Below are 14,621 nucleotides of genomic sequence, written 5' to 3'. Positions count from 1 at the left end.
GCCCGGCCTTTTCCCTTTAAAGCAGCATCAGCAGCAGCAGCACTTTCCTCGACATTGCCCCGACTCCATACCCAATCCCCACTTCTTCCTTTGCCCAAAACCCAACCTTTCTCTCATCAAGCATCGTATCATACCTGGAAATTTTTGGTGTTAGGTTCTTTTTTTCCAGCATTCAACTGGAATATTAAGCCTGGCATCAGCCGGGTTCCCAGTTCACCAGGCGTTGAGTTTATTGTAGTTTTGTGTACCACTTGAGTGTTTTTTTTCTTGGGAATTTGATTTTTCCGATATGGGTGGTGGGGATCACGGCAACGCCAAATCGGACATTTCACTCCCCGGAATCTTTGCTAGCAGCGCCTTCGCCGCCTGCATCGCCGAGGTAGATTAATACATCTCTCTCTCTCTCTCTCTTCCTTCCATCACACAATTTCCTCCGCCATCATTATTCAACTTCTTTTCTTTTCATCAAGTCACCTCCCCTTCCTTTTCTTTACTTCCCCCCCCCCTCCCCCCCTTTTTATATTCAGCATATAAGCCACCTCCTCCTTGTTACTTGCGTACAAATTCTGCTAGTTTTTATGTAATCTCCTTAAGTTACTAGCATTGGATTTACATATGTACCTACCATCTCAACATGCCGCCAAAAAAAATTCTGTTCAATTTGTCAACGAGATTATTGTATTAGGCACCTCCTGCAATCCTGGTCTTGAATTTTTCTCACTTCTTACTTCATACGTGCTACTTTTGTTTTTCAAGCATTGAATTGCTGGAGATATTTGATTTTAACGAAAAAAATATATGAAACAGTGGTTTTTGCTCGATTGCGCTATGACATGAAAAAGGGAAAAAAAATGTTTTGTGATCTGCTGTGTTTTGATTACTACTGCCACTTGCTTCCTTTAAGTTTTCAAATATTCTTAAATCAAGATTCATGTCTCCGTCTTTAGTTGGCGTTTTCACTTGTACTTCAAGGACTTCATAGTCCGAATTGGCGAATTGAGAATCGGCTTCTTTCACTCTTCTTCTTCCCAACCTCCATTTGGTGGCAACGGCTCTTTCGGACATAAGAAGATTGTTCAAAGGTTAATCAGCGTCTATCTATAAGTCCAGATCTTTGTTACTTTACTTTTTCTTCAACAACCAAAGTTCATCCTACATAACATTTTCATATTACCTATGTTTTTAATGTCATATAGACGGGGCTTTGGTTAATTGGCTTGGGTAACCTCTTAGTGTGCGATTCTGAAATTGATGTTGCCTTCCAAAATTTGGCTCTGTTAATTTTTACTATTTTGTAATGCTTATTTATCTGCTCAACTGTGATTCGATCCTTTTTCATCACTTTCGACCTGTTTCTGCGAATCTGGACGCACTTCTCCTCAACGTGCAGGTGTGTACTCTGCCTTTGGACACAGCTAAGGTCAGGCTGCAGCTTCAAAAGAAGGCCGTTGAAGGGGATGGACTGGCTTTGCCTAAATACAGAGGCTTGTTGGGTACGGTGGGGACCATTGCTAGAGAGGAAGGTATGTCTGCATTGTGGAAAGGAGTTGTGCCAGGACTACATCGTCAATGCCTGTTTGGAGGTCTCAGGATTGGATTGTATGAACCTGTACGTTAGTATAATACTTTTGTTGCTAATCTAGTGTTAGCTATGTTTCTGGTGTGATTGGGTTCTGATCTTCATCCCTTATTCGTAAACTGCACAGGTTAAGAACTTTTATGTAGGCAAGGATCATGTGGGGGATGTGCCTTTATCAAAGAAAATACTTGCTGCTCTCACAACCGGTGAGCAAATCTTCTGTAACACATTGACATAATTTTCATTATCCTCGTGCTCAATTGTGGTTTAATAGATTTTAGAAATTAGTGAGACAGAAACTAGAAAAATTTTAGCCTATAAGGTTAGAATCTGCATATCAAACCGGTTGCATCATGCTATCTTGTTTCATCATTTTTATGGACTAGGATAGTATTTATTTTTAATCTGCTGGCTCTGGATTCCTTAACTCACTTCCCATATTAAACAGGTGCTTTCGGTATTATGGTTGCAAATCCCACAGATCTTGTTAAAGTACGACTCCAAGCTGAGGGTAAGTTGCCACCTGGTGTGCCAAGGCGTTATACAGGAGCATTAGATGCTTATTCAAAAATAGTGAGACAGGTGACTCTTCTCATCCTTCGCCTTCTTGAAAAAAATGAGTCCTTCAAACAATTTGATTTACTTTTCCTCAACTTTTATTGCTAAAATTTAGGAAGGAATTGCAGCCCTCTGGACCGGACTTGGGCCCAATGTTGCACGAAATGCCATCATTAATGCTGCTGAACTAGCCAGTTATGATCAAGTGAAGCAGGTTTGGTCGGTCATGATCGGAAACTTTGTCTGATCTCTCTCTCGGTCAATCTGAAGTTGCAATTTATCGTATTTCTTAATTCACTCTTTAATTTCTACCCAGACAATTCTGAAGATCCCTGGGTTCACAGATAATGTTCTCACTCATCTTTTAGCTGGTCTCGGAGCTGGTTTCTTTGCAGTCTGCATTGGTTCTCCAGTTGATGTGGTATGTATTCTCTCTGACATCTTTTGTTTCTGCATTTGTGGATATGTTCTCACTCATCGAAATTGTTGGTGAGCTCATGGATGCCTCGTTTGTCTGCTTGATATCAGTATTGGTAGTTCTCTCTCAGTGCTTGGTTGAGTGGATTTCCATCATTTTTTCATGATGTTTTTATACTGATTGTTTGTTGTTTGCTTCATGCACTGTGGAGTTCACATGCTGTAGATAAAAGATACGGCTCTATTAGGAAAGTAAAAGAAAATTACGTAGCTCTCTTGTTTGTTTACAAAGTAACGCAATCTAGAAGATATGCTTTCTGGTTATTTGATTTGACTTTCCTGTTGAAGTCACTCATATTTCTTGGGCAGTTCTGAATTATTAAGATAGAACTTTTTTGCTTCATGGTGATTGGTGAATTTGTTAAAGTTACTTGATCACTTCCCATTTTGGATTGAAAAAGGTGACTTAATGACATGGTATATTTTCATTTGTTATTCAATAGTGTGCTTTTAGCATTTTGATTCTATTCTAGTATAAACCATGTATAAAGGATGCCAAATTGTCAATATCTGAAATCTCATGAATATTTGAGATCTTATTAATGGGTTTATCACAATGAGTAATTGGTCGGAAACAAGGATAGACGCTTGTTTTTATTAGTTTGTTTTTAAATTTTTTTCAAATATTTTAAGGAAGGACCGGGAGGGGGAGGGGATTGATGTATAAATATCTTCAAAATTCATGTAATCCACTGGGTTTATACTTCCTGAGGAAAGCGAATTTCAGAATACGACTTTCTTTAACTGATGTGCTGCCTCAGTGATAATACATTCCTGTAAATCTGGTCATGCTGACGACAAAATCTCGAGCTTTTCTTCATAGCTGTTTCTTAGTATATTTTTATTTTTTGAGGCCATGAGCACATTGATCCCAATAGACAGGATTGTGGCAATTTCTCACAGGCTATTCTAATAGATAGGATTGTGGCAATTTCTTGCAGACTATTGTTATTAGCATTTCTAGTGATAAATGCAATGAGGAAGTTAAACAAATTAAGTTGTTTTGCAGGTAAAGTCCAGAATGATGGGAGATTCCGCATACAAGAATACGCTTGACTGTTTTGTCCAGACTTTGAAGAATGACGTGAGTTCATTTTCTCCTGCATTCTGATTGTTCAGATCCCTTTTTAGTGCTTCTGTTTCACCTTGTGAAAGATAATTCTGGACCACAAGCATTCTTTGTTCTTTTGGAACCCCTTTTCCTCCACTAGCCTTCAGGCACATTCATGCCAGTTGAATAAAGGTGTCCACTGTTATTCACCCTGCATTAAGATTTGTTTATCCGTTGTTCTTGATTCCTAACATCATAGATAAATTACGTGGCAAGCTTTAAAATGAGCTTTCAACTTGGTTGCAGGGACCTCTTGCTTTCTACAAAGGCTTTATCCCCAATTTTGGGCGGCTAGGATCATGGAATGTGATCATGTTTCTGACTTTAGAGCAGGTAAGAGGTGGAATTCAGATTTTTACGTCTTGATTCTTCTTAGTATAATATCATTCATGCATTTTTAGTTTTCAATTCTAATTAAAATTGTTGCCTAGTATTTACATATGAACATATTTGGATTGCGGTTTTGCTCTTTTTTCTTTTCTTTTCTTTTCTTTCTTCTTATATATGCATTAAGACATGATAACTGTGAAAGGTTCCTTTAACCCTGTTACTCTCTTTCTCACAAGCATATGAGAGAGAGAGAGTCAACAAGAAATGATCAGCATTTTATATATAGGTTTTATCTCTCTTGACGCAGGCTAAGAAGTTTGTGAGAAGTATAGAGTCATCTTGATTTTGAAGGATGGGGTGTCAACCAAAACTGTGACGATCCTATCTTCGGACATTCTTGTTAAACATGGAAGCTTTGCGTTGGAGGGAAATAAGAACCCCAACTTCTTCTTGTTGATCTGGGTTCTGAAACCTAATAATAAGATCATGAGAACAGTTGAAATTGGAGAGAGGAATGGACTAAAATGTCGATCTTCAATATGTAATCACAGCGTCCATTATTTTGCTCTTAGTTCCACATACATTATTTGGTAGTATCCTTTATCTGACATTTATTTGAGGAATTTGAGGTTCCAAATCATTCCGTGTAGAAATGGAAAAAATATCTGCTCTCACAGAGTCCGCACAAATTCTGTCCCCGGTATTAACGAGCATTAGCACAGATTGTTTTTATATTAGTATTGGTTGTGAATTTATACAAAAATAAAATAAGATTTTACATATTTATGAATATTTATTTTAGCAAATTAATGTATTTAAATGTTCAAATATCATGTCAATCTTTAATTTAATTATTAAATTTTTATATGATTAAAAATCTAAAACTATATATGTCTGTGTTCGCCTATATACCAAAGATGCAAAAATATATTTTCTTCATGAACGGATATTAGGTTTCCAGTAATTATAAAGTTGTTAGAAGAGAGAGGATAATTATAATAAAATATAATTCAAATTTATTAAAAATGATGTTGTTAAGAGAGAAATTATGAAAAGAATTGGTTGGAGAAGAGTTAAATATAAATAGAGGTAAAATCAAGTATTCAAATGACTCATCAATTCTTTTCAACTGGACAAGTCACGTAAGAGTGGGAAAATAAGTAATTAAATTAAGAATACACACACACGCATAGAGAGAGAGATTTATCGTTAAGCTACTTATTGTTATCACCTTACAAGAAGCAAACTCAAGATTTGCGAAAGAGTTTTAAAATCTTTCTCAAAAAGAGTTTTAAAATCTTTCTTATATTAAAAAGGACTGAATTTAATCACAAAAAAGGTAAGAGATTGAACTTATCAACGATTTTCCCTCATAAAAAAAACTTATCAATGATTTTAATAACTAATATATTTTCAGTAGCAGTTGAAATTGAATTTCTTTGTTTGTATCTTTATTAAGGATGAGTCTTCAGATGCAATTGAGGAGACAAAGTCATCCATTGCATTTCCACGAGTTTTGGTGGAATTTACAGTACTTCCCACGAGTTTTGGTGGGAAGTTTCTGAAATTATCCCTTTTTTTGGGGTTAAATTGTCTCATATGTTCACAAATTGTTGGAACTTGCAATTGGTAGTATAAAACTAGGGATGTCAATGGGGGCGGGTGCCCGCCGGGGGTGGGGCGGGGGGGAATTTTTTCCTCCCGCTTAGAAACGGGGCGGGGGCGGGGGAGTATGCCCCCGTCCCGCTACCCGCAAAAAAAAAGTATATATATATAATTATATATAATATGTAATTTAATTAGTTATAAACTTATGATAATGATATTATTAGTTAGATGTATTATATAATATATATTAATATATGTAATATAATTGATATTATCAATTATACGAATAATTATACATGTCTACTAATAGAATTTATTAATTAGTTATACTAAATTTACTAATACATTTATACTAAATTCCTAATTACACTTAATAAAATAACACTTTTTTCTCAAAAAAAAAAGCACAAACATAATAATGAATTAGTGATTGTATTTGTACCAAAAGTGAAAACTTGACTATTTTAGTTGTATTTATTTCATCATGTTAGATTGTATTCAAATAACTTTTGTTTGATTATGAGTTTCAATTGTAAAATTACAATGAATAATAACTTGGTAATGTGTTGATATTTTAATATTTGATTATTTATTAAAATTTAACTATAATAAAATTATATAATAAAATTTTATTAACCCCGCGGGAACACCCACGGGAGAAGTAGGGCGGGAAGGAGGGACGGGCGGGGGTCGAGGGAATTAATAGGCAACGGGGCGGGGTTGCCATCCCTATATAAAACTGCGGAGGGGTCGAGCTATTTTAATTGGTAATGTCAAAAGGGGTGGCGACCTTTTTCTCCAAAAAAAAAAAAAAAAAAAAAACGCGTGGCGAGCAATCCCGTAGTTTAGGGGAAAACATTTGGGCTCATATAAGGCCCATAATACAGCGGACAAAAATTGCAAATACCACAAAATCTGGGGGAAGCCGCTGAAAAAATTGAATCTTTCGTTTTGGCCCTCTGGGACAGGGGTTAATCATCCATCAGGCTCCGCCGTACGTCGGTAGACCACATGCAGAAACCCAAGAGGACAACAGCGGCGTCGATTTGCAGTCTCTCCTTCATCCTCGTTTTCTTTGGTAGGTGATTTCCTTATTTACGATAAAAAGACGGTGATGCCGTTGGCCACTACCAGCGACCCCCATTCTGCTGCTTTAAAGCTTCTTTTTTTTTTTTCCCCATCAGATCAAAAGCCGGTACCCCTAGACTTTAATCGTATGCTCCCTTTTTTCAGCCAACTAGTAATTTTGAGTTGGCGACGGAATTATATATTTCAGAGGTGGCTTCTTCAGTGAAGGAGTATGGTTTAAACCAATGCACACACGTACACACATAATTTATTTATTTACTTGGTTTTATGCTGTTTTCAGTTGCTTAGGCGGTGTCATTAGGGTTTAGAATTCAAACTTTTCTTTGATCGTTTAGAATTCAAACTTAATTGCTAAGCTCTCTTGATTTCGTGGAGGCTCTTTGGTGGATGACTTCCATGTTTTTCCCCTTTCTTTGTTCATATTTCTTGGATGTAGATAGCCTTCGTATTTGTTTGCAAATTATTACAGTGTCTGAGTAACGAAAGTGATTTGGCTTTGCCAACTTAAGATTTCCATTCATTTGCTGATTTACAATTTTTATCCTTGCAGTCCCCCCCCCCCCCCCCCTTTATTGGTTGAGAGTTCAATCCAAAATGGGACTTCTTTTAAGCATCGAACTCTGTTCCTTCCTTTTTCCACTTTTTTTACGGATTAGAAAGCAATGTTTAAGCCCTTCTTAGTCATATTTTCGTTGCAGTTGGTCCTCTGATTATTCCCTAGGAAATCAGTACTCCTTTCTGGTGTTTGTATCATCTGTGTGCACCATCTTCAAATGTTTCCAAGTGGTTAGATGATCTTATCATATTTTATTTGTATTTTTCAATGTTAGTTTCTGATTCAGACATGTCAATAGTGTAAACGAATTTCAAGGCAATTAGTGGTTGTTTCAGAAACATTCATGCTTTTTGTCATACTCGCATGTCTTCTGCCAAAACTTATGATTCCCTAATTTGTTTATGGATTTGTTTCCATAATGTACGGTACTCAGTCTTTTTTGGCTTGACAAACATGCTAAAGTTTCTACATTTGTTTCCATAATCTGATAATCTGTATCCCAAATCTCAATTGGTTAATCTGTTCACTTGACTTATTTGCATCATGGCTTTAAAGCCCTGTTTTGGTACCTTCACATGGTTTTGGACATAGATATGACAACTACGATATATTTGATTGAGTTGAATGAAATTCTTTTAGGAATTGTTCAGTTTTTATGCTTCATTTATTTTGTGTTGCCACTTTCACTGCTCTAATATATAGTACTTGAGTATTAAAATATGTCTTCTGTCTATGTTTCAACCCCTGAAATTCTTTTTGTATGCCCTACACTTTTGATTGGCTTTATTCTTGTGAATTTACTTTTTTGTGCATCTCCTTCATGGTTTCTGTCTATTCCAAAATATATGCATACCTTTCGCTTGTCTGATTTTCTTGATGGCTGCAGGTTCAGGAAAGACTTCATTTTTCTATTGATTGCTTGTACAACAGAAGCATCTTTCCTAAAAGATGCTTCAGATCCGCCTGAGGAAGCCATCCAGTGAAGCTGGAGGTTTGAAGCCCTTGCCTGCTGACACAGTGACAGTGGCATGCCCTGATCACCTTGTCTTAGCGGATCTCCCTGTAGCAAAGTGCCTTGGTTCACCTGCTGCAACTGCCCTTGTCAAGATTGTTGGTCGTAGGTCCCGTCGCCAACTTGGTGAAAGAGTTCATTTTTGTGTACATTGTGACTTACCCATCGCTATCTATGGACGTCTGGTGTGTATTCAGTACATTTTTCCTCCATCTCTACTGTTCTAGTTCCTTCATTTAAAAAAAAAAAAAAAAATTCCTTATGAGTTTGCACCACACTTCAGAAGACAATTTAATTGGAAACAACCAGAATGTTTTATCAACTTTATTGGGTTTTTCCAATTTATGCAATCCTAAGTTCTCCTTTGTGCACTATAAATGTTCAAGGAATGATTCAGGATTCATGTTGCATTGTCTAACTTGAGTAAGTAAAGCTCATGTCATATACAGCTGTTTGCAGCTGTCTGTGAGCTGAATGGAATGATTTTTGTTTGTGTTTCTTAGCTTCAGTTTTATTCATTTACTACTTTATGTTCTTGCAGAGCCCTTGTGACCATGTCTTCTGTCTGGATTGCGCCAGGAGTGATTCTTTTTGCTTCATGTAAGTTTCATATTAAATCCTTTTTGAATTATTATCTCAGAACTGATTTGGGAGATGATTACAGAGTGAGCCTGACTATGTTATGTTAATCATATGGCTATTTACATTGGGAGCGATGTGTGAGATGAATATATAGGGGGAGTATGTGCCCCCCCCCCCTCTCCCTCCTCCTCCAAAATTTTTTTTTTTTTTTTTTTTGTCTGTCAGAATATGCAATCCCAATTTATAGCGTATTCTATGATATCATCAAATTTTCCTTGTCAAATGTATTGATTATGTGATCAGGTTCTAGAATTTCAAATGTATTGATTTGTTTTCACTGTGCTTGATGGAACAAGTTAAAGGTGGCTATTGTACAATCTCTGTTTCTGAATTTTACACTGCGGTACAGATGTGACGAACGGATTCAGAAGATTCAGACAATTAAGTTGATGGAAGGAATCTTCATTTGTGCTGCCCCTCACTGTCTCAAGTCTTTCCTCAAGAAGTCTGATTTTGAGTCACATATCCTTGAGACTCATGGTGACCTTCTGCATCCCAATGCAGAAAAAGAAGGAAATGATTCAGAGGCAGCAAGTATGAGAAAATCTACAGCCTCAGATTCTACAGTTCAAGCCCCACCGAGGCCAATGTTTTCTATGCACTCAAATTCCCAGGTTCATGATCGTGATGCTCATCGTCCACAATTGAGAGACCAATCAATTTCTAGGCCTTTCATGCAGCCAAAAGTAATGCCATTTTTTCCTGGGCAAATTCAGAACCATTCCTCAGAGCAACTTCTTGATAATAATGCGCCTCCAGGCTTTGACAGGCTTGGTTCACAGAACCGCTTTACTCAGCAGGCTTTTGATTCACCTGGTGGCATACGGCAAGATTCAAGTCAGATTCCAGAAAAGCAGCAAGGAATAAGAGCAGAGTCTCCGTTTCCTGAATATCCGATGCAAGCCCTTCAATCCCCTGGCTTTGCTGGACCAGTGAATCTGAATCCAGGTTTAGTTCCCCCTCAGTTTGTTTATCCCCATTTTATGCCTGATGGAGCTCAACCATTTTATGGTGCACCATATGACATGGCAAGGCCAGAGTCAACGCCAGAAGTTGGATCAGAACAAGGGCCATTGTTAGGCTTTCCACCCGGTCCTGCTGGTAGCATAAATTTTGCGGAAAGCTATCCTCGGCCCTGGAGTTTGGGACCTGGTGTTGGGAATTTTGAAAGATCTCCCACGGGTCAAGGGAGTGTTGAGGGCTTCATGAATAATACTGCATCAGATCCTCAAGGAAGAAGGCCTGCAATTCTCCAAGGGGATTATGGACGGAATCCAGCAGCTTTACTTTCAAACCTACCACTACATCCTTCCACGAACAAAGGGATGGAAAGCGGGCAAAGTGGAACATCTATGGACGCTCGGGACGGGAAGGGCATATTAGCACAGCCACCTCTTCCCCTCCCACCACCACCTCCTTTTCCTCCACATTTGGCTCAGATTAAACGAGGCAAGTTCTACTCCAATGAGACAAACAATGATGGACAAGGCTTTGGTTGGCCAAATGAAAAGCGTGACAGTTTTGTTAGTAATCAGGAGTAGTAAATTTGTTACTTTTTTCAACTCGACGTTTTTTTTTTTCAAACTATCACGAACTTTGCGTTGCATCTTACCAGATGGATGATAGTAGTGATGGTTTCTTGAAAATGGATTGAAAAGGCTCTTCAAAGTGACTTTTAAAGCAATGTCTTGAATATTTCTGTGAAGAATGAAAGGGGACCAACTATACTTTTTACTTTATTTTCCTTAATTTTTTTTAGAATTGGAATGCAGTTGCCTGGGTGACTAGTGCAAAGGTTAATTTCCAGCCTCTCTTGAAACTCGTTGAAAGCATGTATTAATATTAAGAATAAACAATCTCTCCCATGAACATATAATATCCATACGTGTGAGTTGCGACTCCCTCAAGTCATGCACGAGTGTAGACCTGCCTTTCGAGAGGTCCTTGAAGTGCATATAGTGGACTGGAAACAGACGGGGGAAAATGAGTTCTGGCAAAGCGCACTTTTGCAAGTTTGAGGGAGAGAATTCTTCCCAACCTAGTCCTCTGATGCCTTAAGAAGCATGCGATGTGTGAAAAATGAGAAAAAAGAAAACAGCAAGACCTCAAGACTCGAAACATTCTTTAGTGAGGATGATCAGCTAAGCTTTTTCTTCTCCAAATTTAAACTCTGAATCCTGCTAATACACTCTCTATCAAGCCGGTCATACAACAGCCTCAATCTCTTGTAGCCCAAAATTGCAAATCTGTCAATCTGGTCCTCATACCTCTCATAAATTGCAGGAACTGTAAGAAGAGTAACTAGGCCTGCCATCAAAATAAACCGAGAAGCCATTCAAGAAAATAATAAGACGAGCGCTGAGTTTAATCTTAGCCAAGACGGCTATCATTCTCAACAACTGGTAATTTTTTAAGTAACAGGATTATCAACTTACTAATGTAGCCCAGTGAAAGGAAATCCGTAAAGGTACCAATGGCAGAGATGAGCAGCAGGCATGCCGCAGCTTTAACAAACATCCTCGAGTCCTTACCCAGTGCTATATCCTGGGATATTGAGAGCAACATATTTATGTGACTGCGTATAGTAGCCGCTGCATCGTTAACCATTTCCTCTGAGAGATGCAAATGTGGCAGAGGTGGAGCAGGTCTGTTTCATAAATTTACAAGGCCGCTATGAAAAAGTCAGCGTCACTTGACTGGAACTTGACATTAGGATCTTAAACAACAAATAGCAAACGAACCATATTTTACAGGTGAATCCTTTACTGAAAGTTTATGGTCAAAAAACACCCAAACCACGTACAATTTGAATGTCTCATAATTGGCAAATACTGGCTACATTACTAATAATATCTCAATAAAATTGAACTTCGACAGCCCTTTTATGTGTAATGTGGAAGAGGTCACATTGTAACGTGTTGGTCATGTCAGGAGTGCTCAATCTTCAGTTCACCTATCTCAAATCAGTGTAATCTGGTAGCATGTCACTGGCTACAGACTCCACAAGCGTGACACATATATGGACATCTGATGGATCCATCAAAACCGTGAAATGCTCATGTAGTTATGGCTTAGCGCTAATGAAATCAAATGGAACTAAATAACCATGCTATGGAGAATTAAGACACAAGGGGTACCAGACATGAAAAGCAAGCAAGCAAGATAAAGATTCGTTTAACCCTCCTTAGACTAATGCACACAATTCATCATTTTAAGATGTTCACTACCATTGCCTCAACTCGGCTCGTTAATATACGTCCGAAGCACGACAATCCCCTTCAAAAGGAAAAGAAACTTAGATTAACAGTTTCATGCATTACCTGTTGAGGATAGCCGCAGATTTCGCCCAGAAAAAGAGAATTGTCAACAGAAGCAAGAACACACTCGATACCAAGGATATCAATGTATAGCCAGATTTTTCAAAGACCACCCAAGCTGCTAAAGTTACAACTAATATTCCGGCACTTGAGTTCTTGTGCCTCCACAGTATCACATCTGCAGCTGTAGAGTTAGTAAAAGCACAGCATCAGAAACTTTGTTCGCATCCACATCTTGGATGGCTAGGAGAAGTCATTGGCAAGTAAATCCGACTCAAAGAAGCCTCATCCCAACTATTCTATTACCAAATACCATTAGATTTAGGAGAAGCAAGCAACAGATGATCTCAGTTTCTTCATTGGCAAGAAGGTTATCCATTAGCTTGGGGTTTTTAATATCATAAACATACAGGGCAATTTCACGTATACCAATGCAGTTAACTGTAACGACCATCCACTCAGAAAACTTTCTTTTACTCGATTGGAAATCCAAAATCCATAATCAGAAAACTTTAAGTAAACAAGCATCTGAATTGCGAGGCCTTACCAAGCCCTCCTCCAAGAATTTGATGAACTGTTCCCTGCCTGTTGAACAACCGATCTGATGATGAACCCATTTCAACGGAACGGACGATAGACAATAATCAGAAAGTCAAATGCAGCAGCCGGGGTTCTTCAAGAACAGGAAAATTCAATCGATAGAAAGGACTACAGGATACGCCAGGGTAAATTTTTACATGTAGTATTATTTACATCGGAGCAGAAATTGCCGCATTTGTTTAATCAATCTCTCTTCTTATGCTGTACATGTCGCCAAATAAGTGGACAAATGCTGAAAGTTAAAAGGGGTTAGTGAATTATCAGATTCCAGCCTTAAAAGCTTGAAAACACACTCAATGGCTTTCCTTTCTCCCTTTTTTCTTTTTCCTTTTCCGCCCGCAAGCCCTTGACAATTGACCACCCCATGGCAGAAGAAAGATAATTTAGTACTACTACTCTACACACACACACACACTGTGTGCGTGCGTGTATATATGTATATGTATATGTATATGCTATGGTCCTGTACGACATAAATGTGGACGGTGGGGTCCACCGGGAATAGTAGCAGATTGGCCGGTGGAGTTGCGGGTGGAAACTGGGACGAAGACATTCCAGCCACACATTCCACTGATGTCTTTTCCGGAAATTCTTCTCTCGAATGCTTCAGTCGAAAACAGCAGAGTCGATCGGCCTTTTGATGGTACTAGGAGGCATAGACGCGCTTCGCGCGATGGAAATATAAAATGCCCAGCCCAGTTTTGCATAAAGCAAAAAGCAAAATATATGAAGTAATAAAAATAATAATTTATGCAGAAAAAATATACTGATTATTAGTAAAATTCAAAAGGGATGGATCATGAAACATGTAGTCTATGGAATTAAACCTGTTCAATAATTTGTTTTGGATGTGGAAACCATTTACAGAAGAAATCGCAAAAAAAGATAGATACCATAGCAAATGATATAAACCAGAATCTACCTTATTTAGCATTTTTTTTAAATTAAGAATTAAAATGTATCAACAAAAGAAAAAGACAAAGAAATAAAAAATATCGCTTTTCATTTTAATTAATATGCTTAATTAATATGCCTAGACGAAGCGAAAGTATTACAAAACAAAGACACATTTGTTTTCTATTTCCTCTTTGAACCAATTTATCTTTTTATCCACATTTTAAGCTCTTCATTTGTATATATTAATTTGAAACTTCAGATTACCAAGTTACAATTTTACCAAGAATTTGATAGTAGTTGCAAGACAACAGAGACAAAATTTAGATTAGCCGAGTTATCCTAGTAAACGAAATATGGTTCTGATTTTTAATTAATAATACGCTCAAAGAAAGCAAAATTATTACAAAACAAAAAAAGCACACTAATTTCCTCTTTTCTTTTCAAGGTAATCTCAGCTTTCCATGCTTTTCTCATTGCCGTGCATTACCATCAACAATGCATGGAGATAAGAAATTAGAAATCGATTAAGAGTTCTAAGAACATGTGCCCTTTATTTCTATACATGAATAAAAAATGAATTGATTTTTAGTTCTCTTAGTCCTGTTTAGAAGATAAGTGTCCATTTGAAAACCAAGGCTCGGTAGTTACACTCTATTGTTGTAACTGTTCTTTTGGCATTAACCAAGGAGCTCTACTACTCTCTGAGTCGCCATAATGCTCACTTGGAGACTCCTGAACTGAGAAGTCCTCATCTTCCAAAAGGATTGAAGAATATTTGTTATGCAGGGGCTTACACAAGCCAAAGCCGGAAAGCGTCAGATGACCATTTTTATCAAATATTAGGT

At 37.7% G+C, this 14,621-nt stretch overlaps 3 protein-coding genes across 3 annotated transcripts; 2 read left to right on the top strand and 1 right to left on the bottom strand.

The window, feature by feature from the left end:
- Positions 1-56: 56 nt before the first annotated feature.
- On the top strand, positions 57-4,744 carry LOC113697290 (mitochondrial uncoupling protein 1-like). Its single transcript, XM_027216844.2, has 9 exons — positions 57-379; positions 1,391-1,609; positions 1,707-1,785; positions 2,028-2,161; positions 2,253-2,351; positions 2,454-2,558; positions 3,624-3,698; positions 3,972-4,058; positions 4,363-4,744. The coding sequence occupies exons 1-9, from the start codon at positions 290-292 to the stop codon at positions 4,396-4,398; spliced, it is 924 nt and encodes a 307-aa protein (XP_027072645.2). The 5' UTR covers positions 57-289; the 3' UTR covers positions 4,399-4,744.
- A 1,807-nt stretch (positions 4,745-6,551) lies between these two features.
- LOC113695919 (E3 ubiquitin-protein ligase HAKAI homolog) lies at positions 6,552-10,701 on the top strand. The gene is made up of 4 exons (XM_027215126.2): positions 6,552-6,741; positions 8,195-8,505; positions 8,862-8,920; positions 9,312-10,701. The coding sequence occupies exons 2-4, from the start codon at positions 8,257-8,259 to the stop codon at positions 10,501-10,503; spliced, it is 1,500 nt and encodes a 499-aa protein (XP_027070927.1). The 5' UTR covers positions 6,552-6,741; positions 8,195-8,256; the 3' UTR covers positions 10,504-10,701.
- A 72-nt stretch (positions 10,702-10,773) lies between these two features.
- Positions 10,774-13,688, bottom strand: LOC113695920 (reticulon-like protein B12). Its single transcript, XM_027215127.2, has 4 exons — positions 12,827-13,688; positions 12,283-12,463; positions 11,398-11,609; positions 10,774-11,269 (listed from the first exon to the last, which is right to left on the bottom strand). Exons 1-4 carry the CDS (start codon positions 12,894-12,896, stop codon positions 11,100-11,102), a joined length of 633 nt encoding a protein of 210 aa, XP_027070928.1. The 5' UTR covers positions 12,897-13,688; the 3' UTR covers positions 10,774-11,099.
- Between the last annotated feature and the right edge of the window lie 933 nt (positions 13,689-14,621).

Source organism: Coffea arabica, chromosome 6e (assembly GCF_036785885.1).
Source record: "Coffea arabica cultivar ET-39 chromosome 6e, Coffea Arabica ET-39 HiFi, whole genome shotgun sequence".
Lineage (NCBI taxonomy): Eukaryota > Viridiplantae > Streptophyta > Magnoliopsida > Gentianales > Rubiaceae > Coffea > Coffea arabica.
Note: the sequence above shows the minus strand (reverse complement) of the source record. Positions and strands in the feature narration are given on the sequence as shown.

Bases quoted from the DNA above. Each gene is read 5' to 3' on its own strand.
- LOC113697290 (XM_027216844.2), top strand. From the start codon at position 290: ATGGGTGGTGGGGATCACGGCAACGCCAAATCGGACATTTCACTCCCC. The intron at 1,610-1,706 runs GTACGTTAGTAT...TAAACTGCACAG, and splicing joins GGATTGGATTGTATGAACCT to GTTAAGAACTTTTATGTAGG. The intron at 3,699-3,971 runs GTGAGTTCATTT...ACTTGGTTGCAG, and splicing joins TCCAGACTTTGAAGAATGAC to GGACCTCTTGCTTTCTACAA.
- LOC113695919 (XM_027215126.2), top strand. From the start codon at position 8,257: ATGCTTCAGATCCGCCTGAGGAAGCCATCCAGTGAAGCTGGAGGTTTG. The intron at 8,506-8,861 runs GTGTGTATTCAG...ATGTTCTTGCAG, and splicing joins TCGCTATCTATGGACGTCTG to AGCCCTTGTGACCATGTCTT. The intron at 8,921-9,311 runs GTAAGTTTCATA...ACTGCGGTACAG, and splicing joins AGTGATTCTTTTTGCTTCAT to ATGTGACGAACGGATTCAGA.
- LOC113695920 (XM_027215127.2), bottom strand. From the start codon at position 12,896: ATGGGTTCATCATCAGATCGGTTGTTCAACAGGCAGGGAACAGTTCAT. The intron at 11,610-12,282 runs GTAATGCATGAA...TTTATGAAACAG, and splicing joins TCTGCGGCTATCCTCAACAG to ACCTGCTCCACCTCTGCCAC. The intron at 11,270-11,397 runs GTAAGTTGATAA...TTTTGATGGCAG, and splicing joins CCTTTCACTGGGCTACATTA to GCCTAGTTACTCTTCTTACA.